The 14,529-nt window shown below is 43.1% G+C and overlaps 1 protein-coding gene across 1 annotated transcript in view; it reads right to left on the reverse strand.

The window, feature by feature from the left end:
* LOC124595116 (cubilin-like) overlaps nucleotides 1-14,529 on the reverse strand; it is a 1,106,483-nt gene that overhangs the window by 587,666 nt on the left and 504,288 nt on the right. The window contains exon 2 of the mRNA XM_047133714.1: nucleotides 105-197. Coding sequence (XP_046989670.1) covers nucleotides 105-189 — 85 coding nt within the window. The 5' untranslated portion in view covers nucleotides 190-197. The remainder of the gene's footprint in view (nucleotides 1-104; nucleotides 198-14,529) is intronic.

The following is a 14,529-nucleotide window of genomic DNA, read 5'->3' on the forward strand; positions in this document are numbered from 1 at the left end:
TATGTTTTTGAAGTGGTTACGTTTGTCAAGGCAAATGAGAAAACATTACGTGGCAGCGTTACTGATGGGCCACAGCGAGTAGGTAGGGAAGCTGTCGTACTTACCAGGGGTGACTTGTAGAAAGATGGCGGACAGGACAACGAGCGGCAGCAGAATTCCTCCTGAGTGAAGCGGCACTCCTGCGGCCATACTGTGTCCTGAAACACAAAGGCGTTCATGCGTGTTACGTCACTCCACAACGCAACGTGCGTCTACGCTATTTACCTGCATCTACAAAACCAACTGCGGTCCCGACCGTTGCAGTGATTGGGTGGCGCTCCGTAACTTAAACGTCACCTTTATCGACGTAGACGTAACTGTGTTTTATCATAACGTCATTTGCGTGAAAAATTCCTTCAGTGACAGGTGCCACAGACTGCTGTTGAAATTATTAGGTTCTAAAAATAGCTCTGAGCACTATGGGACTTAACTTCTGAGGTCATCAGTCGCCTAGAACTTAGAACTACTTAAACCTAACTAACCTAAGGACATCACACACATCTATGCCCGAGGCAGGGGTCGAACCTGACTGTAGCACATAGAATCGCTCGGCCACTCCGGCCGGCAAATAATGTTTTACCTGTATTTTGTGCATGCTTTGCACCTATTGATATTTATTTATGGTTTGGTATTGAACATGGACAGTTTCTGTATGTGTAACGTACGTAAACGAAAGAAAAATTTATAGTTTATTGGCCCCTGTGTAGAGTTGACAGTTACAACTATAACGATAAGATGGAAAAAGCTAGACGGAAATCCCTGTGTGTTAAGGGGGCAAAAGTGTTCCAATGTGGAAGATGGAGGGTGTGTCTGACTAGCAGTCATTCCTCGTCAGGTGATGTTGCTGTCGCCTGGAAGGATTTATATCGATAGTATGTCGGTTGTAATGTTCTGGCTATTCAGTATATTACACGGCAGTGACATATCATGTGAGAGTTGCTTGCCTCGGTAGGTTTTGCACAGGAGTGTATCTAATGTTATTAGGAATTAGAGTCCCCGATGGATTTTGGTCCCGCATGTAAAAATGTGGGACGATTACGTGCTGTATTAGGACTGGTAATCAGAATAGCTGTGTGTGAGCTATGCAAACGCTGAGGCTGTTCCAATGTACACTCACGGACGTTGTATTGATTATGTACTCTTTTATGAATGTGGCGCCAAAATTTAATTTACTTGTGTATCTGGGCTGTTATTGACTCATGTTATCTGTGATTGTATCTTGGTCCGACTCCTAAAATATACCTTAGCATTTCAACTGGAGTGACATAATTATTGCATAATTAATCCTAACGGAAAGTGTCAGAGATCAGCAGATGCTTAAGAAAAAATTTAGTGGCTGAAAAAAATTACTGGCTAAACATATTTCAAGTGAGCTGTTTTGCAGTATTGAGCTGACATACGAATTTCATAAAACGTTAGTCACTCATTTGAAAACAGCTTGGTTCTGATGCACTAGAAAATAAACATTTAAGATAAATGTTTAAATTTTGTTTAGTAACAAGTATTATGGCGTGTGCCAATAAAACATCTGTGTAAGGAAAGTAGGCTATCTTTATATATTGCTTTTTTTTTCAGAATTGTTCAGGTTATAATCGCAATCGTTAATATGAGAGAGTGATTTTCTTGATAATACATATCCCACAACAATGTGCAATATTAATACTGCAGTGAAGGACTGATTTCCTTAAATAGCTTCCTCATGACACAGTTATAGAAGAAATTTAAGTTACTAATTATAATCGTGTTTACTTAAATTTGGACTGGCAACCTAAATATTACTCATGTGCAACTCTTAACAGCAGCTTTGCGTGACATAATGGAAACACTTCAACAACCGCCCGCATCTCGTGGTCGTGCGGTAGCGTTCTCGCTTCCCACGCCCGGGTTCCCGGGTTCGATTCCCGGCGGGGTCAGGGATTTTCTCTGCCTCGTGATGGCTGGGTGTTATGTGCTGTCCTTAGGTTAGTTAGGTTTAATTAGTTCTAAGTTCTAGGGGACTGATGACCATAGATGTTAAGTCCCATAGTGCTCAGAGCCATTTTTGAAACACTTCAACATCTGCAAGTGTCTTTTTCCCATGTACTGCCTGTGGTATGTTTCAGAAGGGAGTAAATAACTTTGAATGAGATTGAATAAGAAAATCGTTAAAAATACAGTGGTTAAATTCAGTAAGATAATATAACGTCAGTTATAGATTGTGAGATCTGATGCAATTTGACGGAAGAACTAAAATCAAGCTGCGACTGATGCTTATGCTGCTGTTACGTTCATGAAAATAGTGGACCCAATACGATGGGAAAAATCCTAGGAAAGAGACGGCATCGACTTTGGAGACACAAGTTAACAGCAATACACAAGAAAAGACCAACTATGATGTCGTGCTATACAGTAGATAATGTTTTGTTTTAGGAGGACGACTGTCTTCCTGACGTACCGCATATAAAGGGCAACACCCGCTAATACGCTTGGTCAGATTTTTTTTATAATTTCTGACTATATAATTTATAGACAATAGTGATTTGCGGAAGCTGCGCACACTACATAAAACTGAAGGGTTGGTATGCAAGTATGATGGATAAATTATACACTGTTATGTTTATGACATGTGTGTTTCACACTAGTTATATAACATCAAACTTACCGGGTCTTTTATTTAACTAATTAGATAAAGTTCAAAATATAAACGAAACTGGTTATCATTGTAAAGGAAGATACATGTGGCAATAGACGGTATAAAATTTTGGAATAAATCTTAACACAGCATTTTAATTTTAGAAATAGGGATAATAGCTCAACATTGTGAAATGTCACTCTAGGATACAAGGACAGCTTGTACACTAATGCATTTACCATCAAATTTCCGAAAATATAGAGGTGAAGAAGACAATGTGAGCCCTCAAAATGACTATGATGAAATAAGCGTAGAATCAAGGATATTGCAATTGAATAAGCTATCCGCAGTGAGTGCCAAAAAGTAACATGACAAATACGAAAATTATGAGACTAGGCCAAAAAAGTATTTGTGTACTAGATGCTAAAGAAATTATTAATTTTCGGAAGGAAACAAATTAAACTCTCTGTGTAAATGCAAATGGAATATTGAGAATAAAGTTGTACAATCTGTAACACTATTCTCTGAACAACTGATACACTATTGACCATTAAAACTGTAACACCAGGAAGTCAGTTTGAAACAAGTTTCAGATTGGCCCGAATCTTACTACATGCTTGGATGTGCTAATGATCAGCATTTCAACCCAACAGCACAAAATAGCTTGGAATAACACCGATTACTTTCTGTATGTAAGTAAAGTTCATGAATCAGTTTCCTGATCACATCTGAATGTTGGCTGCTTAAGAGAAGATGGTGCTATGACTCGTGTAAGAAGGAGAATCGTCTACCTCCGCCTGTCATAAGTCTAGAGCATCAGGATCGTGGTCTATGAAGATTATGGTTCATCGTTTCTCGATATTGCTGCTTGCATTGGTCGAGATACCACAACTGACATGCTGATATGAAACTAACGGTTTCAAGAAGCTATTACTCAACGCCATGCAGGACTTGAATAGCCCCACGCGACTAGCGCTCGATAGGAGAGGTACTGTTATTTCGGCCTTGTAGGATGGTACAGGCATGTCACATAGTGTGTTTTCAACAAGCAAAGAATCCATGCAGACAGTGTGACCACGTCTGCAAGACAACGGACTCTTAGTAAAGCGATCACAGCTGGTGCTTCCCTTGGCGGCAACAGAGAGAGGCGCGAAGACTGTGGTGTTCAACAGAAAAACTAGACATGGGCGTAGCACGACGTCACCTTTCCGGATGACTCCCTGTTCTGATTACAGCATCACTGTGGACATATCCGTGTCTGGAAGCTCCGAGAAGACGGAATCTTCACAAATTGCACACACCATCGACGTACAGGCTCAGCATTTGGTGTGATGTTATGGGTTGTCACTGGGTGCACCACACGGTCACCGCTGGCTCACATAGCCGGTAATTTGGACAACAGGCGTTAAATTTCTGACGTGTTATGTGACCGGTGGCTGGGCTCTATCTTCCAGGTCTTCGTGAGGTACTTTTTCATCATGATAACGCAAGCCCGCATATTGGTCATGCAGTCCTGACCTACTTCTACGCAGAGAACGGTCGATTGTTCCGCTGACCAGCACGTTCGCAAGATCCGTCACCCGGAGAAAACATCTGATCAAAGGGCACTACGATTGATGAAGCCAGACTCAGAACTGGTGCAGCAAGGAATTGCGCACCCATACCCGTCATGCAAGCTCAGTTCGAGTCAATGACCAGCCTCGTTAAAGCCATTCCTACTGCCAGAGGTGACAGGCAGCTCCGGGGCAAAATTTCGCCCCCTGCGTGTGCCTAAATCACCAACAAATTTAATCATGTACAGGCTGTTTATAAATTAGTTACACAAAAAGTAACCTTTAGTTCTGAAAATGCTAAATAACTTACAGAAATGTTTGACAGAGCACTGAACGCAGTATGTCTTCAAGTTTTATTCCCGCTTAACATTGTTAGTTCTCGAGGTTCCCGCTAGGTGGCGTGCTCGAGTGAGTCATTCCAATAGCCCTCATGGAGTTGTTTAACTGAGCAGAACGAGCACAATGTTGTTTACGGTTTCATGAATCCAAATGCTCTACTATAGTTCAGAGACGATTCAGGACAAAATATCGCAAGCCATCATCCCAAAGACAAACTGCTATTAATTGGTGCAGTCGTTTCACCGAAACTGGCTGTGTATCCCAAAGAACGCCAGGTCAGGTTCGGTCAACAGCAATTGAATAAGTTAGGCAGTCCTATATCTGTAGTCCGAATAAATCAAAGTGGCATTCAGGTTAGAATGGAATATGCCTAGTGTTACAGCGTGGAAGGTGTTACGGAAACGCCTGTTTTTCAAACACCAAATTGGAAATTTTGCAGTTTTTAAGAGAAAGTGACAAAGAAAAACGAGCTGAGTTTTGTGTAGAAATTTTTAACAAATAGAAGACTGAAGACGATTTTCTGTATACGGGGTTACATTAAAAACAGAGTGTTTGTTCCTCCACTTCCGCAAAACGTCGACGAACTGGGACGACCATACATCAAGACCTGCTTCATAAGATTTGATAGGAAACTGATCACAAATAGAACAGTTGTCGTGTTACAATAGGTGGCCAAAATGAACATTTGTAAATAAAACTTAAAGATATACTGCATTCAATGGTGTAGCAAATATTTCTGTAAGTTATCTATGTTCACAATTAAAGGTTACTTTTGTGTAACTAATTTATAAACACCCTGTATTCTTCTCACTATACTGTGCACTCACAATCACTAGTAAAATTTCCTTATCTGCTATTCTTCCTGGTGTTAAAGTTTAATAGCCACCAGTGTGCAACAAATTAAGGAATCAAGACGCTCCCGGTATAATGCACTTCAGTAATTTGAAAAATGCTCAGTCGTAGTTCTAGACACCTCAGACAACAGAACAAAATATTTTGCCTAAGGAAGAATTTTTCCTGATGTCTGAATGATGAGGATGAAGATGATAACATAACAGAAAGAGGTAGAGTAATAAAACAAACTAGCCAAAAGGTCCCGTAAAAACGATTTGTGATCGCAGCAACGCCGGAAACGTCAACCTGTACAAAACCGTGTCTGGAAACGCAGCACCTCCGTACAGGCGACCTACGAGTTTATGAATTTACGGCAGTGGATTAACAGTGTAAAAAAAGAGCTTATCAGTTCGGGCCATGGAAACATCGTGATCATTTCCAAGAAGAGATGGAGTTTCCTGTGACACGTAATGAATGCTGGCCGGGCATTACTGGTTCCGCGAAGAGCAGAATCCTCGCTCACCCCTCCATCCCTCCCAAACACAGACACACAAACAAACAACTAGTTCCAGCCCGTGTCGCTACCCGGAAATACTATCGCTGCTGCGAAATCCACCCATCAGAAGCATTACACACACAGCCCTTTATATATCACGTGCGTGGTAGCTGCATGCATGGAAACTGCAGTTTACCACTAGTAACGCCATGCAACGTTACACAGTGTGACTGTAAAGACCTGTGCATTGTTGAGTGTTTTCACATATAAGCGTACTCGAAGAGCAATCATCTTTCCAACAGGACCGTAGACATAGTAGGAAACCGTGTTTATTTCTTACCTGACATCGACAAACTTGCAGCTATCTAATAACAAAACAAACATAATCGAATTTTATGTGAAAAAGAAATCAGGTTCAAAACTGTGATAAATGGGGTAGATAGCAGAGCAGATTTTAACTAGGATGCAATACACCGTGCGAAGAGGAAGCTGCTTCTCAACATAATACAGAGTAATTCAACGTAATGAGAGGTCCTTCGAGCACTGCAATCGAAAGGAAGGAAAGACACTTCCTTTTTCCTCCATTTTCTTGTGTCTTCCTCCAGAGTGTGTACAGGTCGGCAGTGTTCAAATGGTTCAAATGTCTCTAAGCACTATGGGACTTAACATCTGAGGTCATCAGTCCCCTAGAACTTAGAGCTACTTAAACCTAACTAACCTAAGGACATCCCACACATCCATGCCCGAGGCAAGATTCGAACCTGCCACCGTAACAGCAGCGCGGTTCCGGACTGGAGCCGGCCGCGGTGGTCTAGCGGTTCTAGGCGCTCAGTCCGGAACCGCGCGACTGCTACGGTCGCAGGTTCGAATCCTGCCTCGGGCATGGATGTGTGTGATGTCCTTAGGTTAGTTAGGTTTAAGTAGCTCTAAGTTCTAGGGGACTGATGACCACAGATGTTAAGTCCCATAGTGCTCAGAGCCATTTGAACCATTTGAACCTGACTGGAGCGCCGAGAACCGCTCGGTCACAACGGCCGGCTTGGCGTTGTTATGAACGGATTTGGCTGCGTTAGTTTCAGGGGATGCCCTTCCTGTCACACACACCCCCCCCCTATATCTTCCCCCCGCCCCTCTCCGGGATGCAATAATTACTTTACTAAGAAGGTTATATATTACATAGTTCATATTGCACACAGCCAACCACTGTGTTCTTTGAAAGCGTACCTTCATAAAACAGCAGTCTCTAATGAGTTGTAACAAGATCCTGAACAACAGGTGTAGACTACTAGGGCACGTACAACAACTCCGAAATAATGGAGTGTGGTTTAATGCACAAGTGATATACTGTAGATTATATCATGAGTTGTAATTTTTGTATGCTATGTTCTGACTACGTACTTCTTGTATTTTTAACATTCATAATGACTAGTTAATACCCGATATCAGGATCTGCTCTAATAAAGCCAGGACGGTAATGACGACTGATTGCTGATTTACCACTTTGAAAGTTTTCTAAATGATTGCCAATCGTGTAACTGAGGTGAGACTTGGTTACCAGCCCAGTATTCACCTAGTGGGATATGAGAAACCAGTTAAAAATCACATCCGGGGTGGCCTGCACAGCGACGTGCGTCCTTAACACGCCGGGCGGAATCGATCAGCGAAGCGGCGTTTTAACACGCCTTGCTATCCCGATGGGTAAAGTATCAAAAGATACGATTAGGAAATTATACAAAACAATATCACTCCCAGTAGTACGTAAGCGAAACCCAGATAACGTCGCAAAAGTATCTACTAGGAATTTAAAGTGTGAAAATGAGATTTCTCAGACTTGTAGCAGGATATAAAAGACAAGGTCTAAAGCAAAATACAGAAATACGAGCAGACTTAGGATTGACGTCTCTAAATTATAAAATAGACAGAGCACATCAGTAGGGTGGGCCATTGACACGACCGAAAAAATAATATAAATACAAGGTAACAGGACAAAAAAAAAACATAGGGAGACTCAATACCAGGTGAAAAGACTCAGACTAACCTCTAAAAATAGGCGTAAAAGGCAAAGCCGCAAACATACATCAGGACGTGAACAAAAACGTCGAAGCAAAGAAATGGATCATAATGAATCTTCCACTCTGCAACGGAGTGTAACATGTTTTCGAACTTGCTGGCATATTAAAACTGTGTGCCGTATGGAACTCAAACCCAAAACGTTTGCTTTTCGCGGAAAATCCACTGCTGATCGCGAGAAATCCCCTGCTGACTGGGCTGTTCAGGCACGACTCATCTCCTTGCACATAGCTTCAATTCTGGAAAGGCAATGTGATCGAGTTCCAGTCCCCGTCCCGCACAGTTTGAATATCTGAGGAAAACGCAAAGAAATAGGAAGTTTGCAGTGACTTGTACGTTGCACAGTGCCACGGAGAACTTCGCCACCTGCACTACGTACGCTACTGTATATAATTAACATAATGATTTTATTATAATAAGGTTTTTGATTAATATGAACAAGAAAGTGATATATTTGGTTTTACTTGTTATATTACAGGTTGGCTATAATTAAACTTTCGCTACTGGAGACGGCTACCGTGAAAAACGAGTGATCGCAGGACAATGAAACAACCGACCGAGAGCTGCCGCAGTGGCGCTCATTAACAAATCTATTAATAAACCAGCAAACGGGGGAAGGGGAGCGCTGCTGAGTGAGGCGGTACACACTGGGGCATTCCGGAGGTGTACGACCACCCTGATTAAAGTTTTCCAAAGTTTCCGTAAATAACTTCAGTTGAGTGATGGAGTGGTTGCTTCAGAGAGGCTACAGCTCATTTCATTCCCAGTCCTCATTCGTTTGGGCTAAGTGAGATTTCTTCTGTTTTGCAATGTATTTTATTTTCTAAATTTTACGTTCACTAGAACTCGGCAGATTGCAGAAGTAATTCGCTGCCTTAAGCAGCGCTGCGAAATAGGATGGCTACGTGTAGGAAGCAGGTTCCCACAATGGTAGTGGTGACGAGTGAACCATACGGCGCGGTAATGAATCAGGGGAGTGGGGAGAAGTACAAGAGACTTGAGACCGAATCCTACTTGCCATTAAATACGTAGGGGAACCACAAATGCTCTAGCTTGAAACTCAGAACTTTCTTTTTTAAATATTAGTTCTTAAGCTCCATTTTTGACGTAGCAAATATTAGGAGGAACTTTCAGTTCGTCAGGGCTTTAGAGCGATGATACTTCTGTGCAAAAACCAGTTAATTTAGTAAACAAATGAATACTGTTAAATTGCCGAAGATGTACGAAGAGCTACGAAGTTTTACGGTGTAAGCAAGGGATTCTGTCTGCGCGCCAATCTCCATCAAAAATGTTCAAATGTGTGTGAAATCTTATGGGACTTAACTGCTGAGGTCATCAGTCCCTAGGCTTACACACTACTTAACCTAAATTATCCTAAGGACAAACACACACACCCACGCCCGAGGGAGGACTCGAACCTCCGCCGGGACCAGCCGCACAGTCCACGACTGCAGCGCCTTAGTCCGGCCAATCTCGAAAGTCGGCGATAGGATGTACTCGGAGCCTGTTGTTATGTCATAGTCGGCTTTACCTAGCCCTCGCAAATTATTAAATTTTTGAGATGAATCCTTTCACACTATTAAACTGCTACTGTTTTACGGTATTTGCTAATACACGAATGGTAATGGTAAGAAAAGTCGTTACTGTTTTACGGAGTTTGCTAATAATCGAATCGTAATGGCATCCCAGGACTTATTCAAAGTAAATTAGCTATACGCATGTCCACTTATTATCACGGGTACCCTGCTTGCATCTTCTGAAGAATCCAGTGCGCTACAACAACTACCTGGAGGGACAACATCTGTAACAGATACACAGAAAACAGGTAGGAGGAAAGGCTACACGCCTATTGATGGAGATAATTGACATATGGGTTAGCTTAACTAGCGCAGTCTCAGGTGGGAAGGCATGACTATACCACTTCTAGCCGGCCGGTGTGGCCTAGCGGTTCTAGGCACTTCAGTCTGGAACCGCGCGACCGCTACGATGGCAGGTTCGAATCCTGCCGCGGGCATGGATGCGTGTGATGTCCTTAGGTTAGTTAGGTTTAAGTAGTTCTAGGCTCTAGGAGACTGATGACCTCAGATGTTAAGTCCCATAGTGCCCAGAGCCATTTGAACCATTATACCATTTTATATCGGCTTATAAAAACGTTCAAATGTGTGTGAATTCCTAAGGGACCAAACAGCTGGTGTCATCGTTCCCTAGACTTACGCACTACTTACTCTAACTTACGCTGACAACAACACACACACTCATATCCGAGGAAGGACTCGAATCTCCCGGGGGGGGGGGGGGGGGTCCGTGCAGTCGCCGACTTGGCGCCTCTAACCATGTGGCCACCCCGCGTGGCTATATCGGTTTAGTACAGCGAGGCGATGTTGCACCAGCTAGTGCGACGAATCGGAACCTTACATTCTACAATTATTTCAGACGAGAACTTCTGGCGTCCTGTTATCAGTTTTTAATTTTGTTCTATTGCATATTAATTAGTAGTGATTATACGAGTATTCTTTCTAGCCAAACTGGTTATAAGGGATACATTGGACTTCCGATATATTATTGCTCTGAAGAATAAACTGCGAATCCTGGGCAGAAAATATCGCCGTTTCTTTCACTAAACTGGTCACAGACTGTGTTCCAAAAATGAACAACTTACACTAAGAAGCGGCGACGCTTTCTACCCAGGTCCCGCCCATCTATTTGCAGGACAATGCGGGGCAACACATGGCGCAAGTTGTGACTGATTCGTTCGAACGACGGGGCTGGGATGTGCTGTACCACTCATCAGATTCCCCTGACTTAAGCGGCTGTGACTTCAACCAGATGCTTAAATTTAAGGAATCACTACATGACATTCATTTCAGAAGTGTTACAGAGATCTGTAGAGCAACAAACAGTTCCACTCGAACTATGAACACTACTGGCAGTGCTATGCGTATGCTATAGTTTCCACATCAATAGCAATGGGTCATACACAATGCCGATGGTTACTTTCAAGTACAGTAAAATGTCTATACATATATATATCCATGTTGTATAAGTTGTAAGTAAATAATTGCCACTATTAACCCTTAACCGGCAACGCCGGCGTTGCGGCTTCTCTTGCACTCGTTGGAAGTGTGAAGTTGTAGGAACGTTCTTATTTGTTGATCAGAGAGCATGCCCTGTTCAGTACCTTCCTATGGCACGGAGACACGTCACATGCTCAGGCGACTGCAGTCTGCTATTAATACTAGAAGTGTGAACTACTAATTCTGAGTCCCCGAGACTCTGCGAAGTAACATTTTCAATTTTGTTAATATATCGGCAAATAAAAAAAATAGAGCTACAGACCATAACTTTGAGCACTGTCTAAGAGGGATTGAAGAATATGATGTTCACTGTTCAGTTCAAGAAGGTGATCCCGAGAGCAATATTACTGTCGAAAATGCCATTTGAAATCATCACGAAACAGCGACTGAACTTTCTGGCGATGAATCTGATGACTAAGATGAGATGCAGGTTATTGAAAATGAAGACGAAAACTGTGTCTTGAATGCATTGCAGATCTATCATCATCATCATCATCTTGGACAGTTTCCAGCCACTGGCTCGGTCTGTCGGGAACACAAGCCTCTCCATCGTATTCTGTCTTTCCACCATTCCCCCTCTTCCACCTTCGTCCAGTTCTCTCCTCTTCTCGTCACACATTCCTTCACTCCCTTCACCCATCTATCTCTTGGTCTTCCCCTGGGCCTCTTCCCCTCCAGTTGCACATCAAACATCCTCTTTGGAATTCTTCCCTCATCCATTCTCTTCATGTGTCCATACCACTGCAGTCTTGATTTTTCTATCCTGTCCTGTACTGGTTCCTCCTTTAGTCTTTCCCTCACATACACATTTCGCAATCTGTCTCGTCTTGTTACACTCAACCTGCTCCTCTGGAACTTCATTTCACTAGCTATAACTCTCCTAAATATTGTCTATTTTTACATGTGTACTTGGGCTGTTGTCAATACTTCACAGTTTTCCTACAGAACTAAGTGTTTGCGCTTTTCTCATAGTTTAGACCTTACCAAATCTGTGTTCGATGAAAATAGTTTCCGTCAGTTTATTCTTGGAAAATATGTATATATCAAATCAATTACATTTAGTTCTGTAATATCTTTAGTTCCATATTTTGCTTTAATTTGCTTCTAAATTGGTTGTAAGTAAAAAAGTCTCTTTGTTTATGTATCTCTGAGTACGTATACTTTTCAAAACAAGAACAAAAAATCATTACGAGACATAATACCCTCTTTTCGTTTTGGAGTCCCCGAAACTCCGCAAGACATTTAGTGTCGAAATTTCCGAGCACGCCGGTTAAGGACTGAAGTTCCAATGCTCGTAAAATACCCTTACTTAAATTATGGCATATGGTGATTTCTGAGACATAAGTACACACGGAAAGGGGGAGCGTGGAGGAGGTAACTGAATAGTCCCATGTGAGCATGAAGCATATGCTTTAGTGGGTAGAAGTTTGGTCAACGTGACTTCGTATTTCCTTGGAAGGGACCTGTATCAGGTACGTCACACACGGATAGTTGATTTCGTGCTACTGCCTCTTGTTGTTCATTACTAACAGCCATTCCATCTCCCACAGTTACATACCTTTTGACATGGTATCACAGAATACAGCCTGAATGAGAAGGCCACACTGTGTCTCCCTGAGTCCGCTGCACGCCTCCTTGGCCACTATAACTGTTGTCTCATTTCCACGAATTAGTAGATCTCTGGTACCTAGCAGGACGATACGCAGGATGATTCAGCTACACTGTTCGTCGCAGATATTTTCTGAATCGCTAAAAATACAGGAATTCTGTTTTCACCCTCGTGAATTGTGTAAAATTCCGTACTAAAAGATATATTCACACATAAGAAAAAGTTTTGCATCATCCCGGTTCGCAGAACTCATGAAGATAGACGTTAACTGTGGATATTGTATCACAGACACAGTCCCTTTCACTGTTCACATATGTCAATAAACCCGCCCAAAGATGTAAACAACCATGCATGAGCAACGCCTATTACACGGAGGGGGTCCGACAGCCGACTAGTTCCAGTCATTCCACCAGGAAGGAGGTGCACGGATCGTGTTGTCTGTAGTTCAACCATGGCTAGGCGGTCAAGACCACGGTTCGATCGCGTCCGCATTGTTACTTTGAGTCAGAAAGCGCTCTCAACAAGGGAAGTGTTCAGATGTCTCGGAGTGAACCAAAGCGACGTTGTTCGGACATGGAGGAGATACATAGATACAGGAACTGTCGATAACACGCCTCGCTCAGGCCGCCCAAGGGCTACTACTGCAGTGGATAACCGCTACGGATTATGACTCCGAGGAACCCTGACAGCAACGCCACCATGTTGAATAACGCTTTTCGTGCAGCCACACGACGTCGTGTTAGACTCAAACTGTGCGCAATAGGCTGCATGATGTGCAACTTCACTCCCGACGTCCAGGGCGAGGTCCATCTTTGCAACCACGACACAATGCAGCGCGGTACAGATGGGCCCAACAACATGCAAAATGGACCGTTCAGGGATTGGCATCATGTTCTCTTCACTGCCTTCAACTAGACAATCGACGGGCACGTGTTTGGAGGCAACCAGGTCAGGCTGAACGCCTTAGACACACTGCCCAGCGAGTGCAGTAAGGTGGAGCTTCCCTGCTGTTTTGGGGTATCATTATGTGGGGCTGACGTTCGCCGCTGGTGGTCACTGAAGGCGCCGTAACGGTTGTACGATACGTGAATGCCATCCTCCGACCGTTAGTGCAACCATATCGGCAGCATATTGGCGAGGCATGGACGACAATTCGCGCCCCCATCGTGCACATCTTGTGAATGACTTCCTTCAGGATAACGACATCGCTCGACGAGAGTGGCCAGCATGTTCTCCAGACATGAACCGTATCGAATATGCCTGGAATAGAGTGAAAAGGGTTGTTTATGGACTACGTGAGACACCACCCACTCTGAGGGATCTACGCTGAATCGCCGTTGAGGAATGGGGCAGTCTGGACCAACAGGGCCTTGATAAAGTTGTTGATAGTATGCCATGACGAATACAGACATGCATCAATGCAAGTGGACGTGCTACTGGGTATTAGAGGTACCGGTGCGTGCAGCTATCTGGACCACCACCACTGAAGGTCTCGCTGTATGGTGGTACAACATGCAATGTGTGGGTTTCATGAACAATAAAAAGGGCGGAAATGATGTTTATGCTGATCTCTATTCCATTTTTCTTTACAGGTGCCGGAACTCTCGGAACCGAGTTGATGCAAAACTTTTTTTGATGTGTGTAGTTTGTTTTAGTAGCTATGTTGATCAGATATCGGTATCAACTTCGCTTTCTCAAACGGAACTACCGAAATTTTTTCTGCTAGTGTCGTAGTTATGAACGAGACGATCTTAACAGTGTTTCGCACTTCGAAATCCGGTTAGTAGTTTCAGAGTAATTACAGTAGTATATACAACTAAGGATTTGTCTGATCTGAACATGAAACTGACGGCTGTCTTGTGTGGAGGTTCTTTTGATAATCGCATCTGTAGTGTCGGGTTGAT

The sequence above is a fragment of the Schistocerca americana genome, chromosome 2 (genome assembly GCF_021461395.2).
Source record: "Schistocerca americana isolate TAMUIC-IGC-003095 chromosome 2, iqSchAmer2.1, whole genome shotgun sequence".
Lineage (NCBI taxonomy): Eukaryota > Metazoa > Arthropoda > Insecta > Orthoptera > Acrididae > Schistocerca > Schistocerca americana.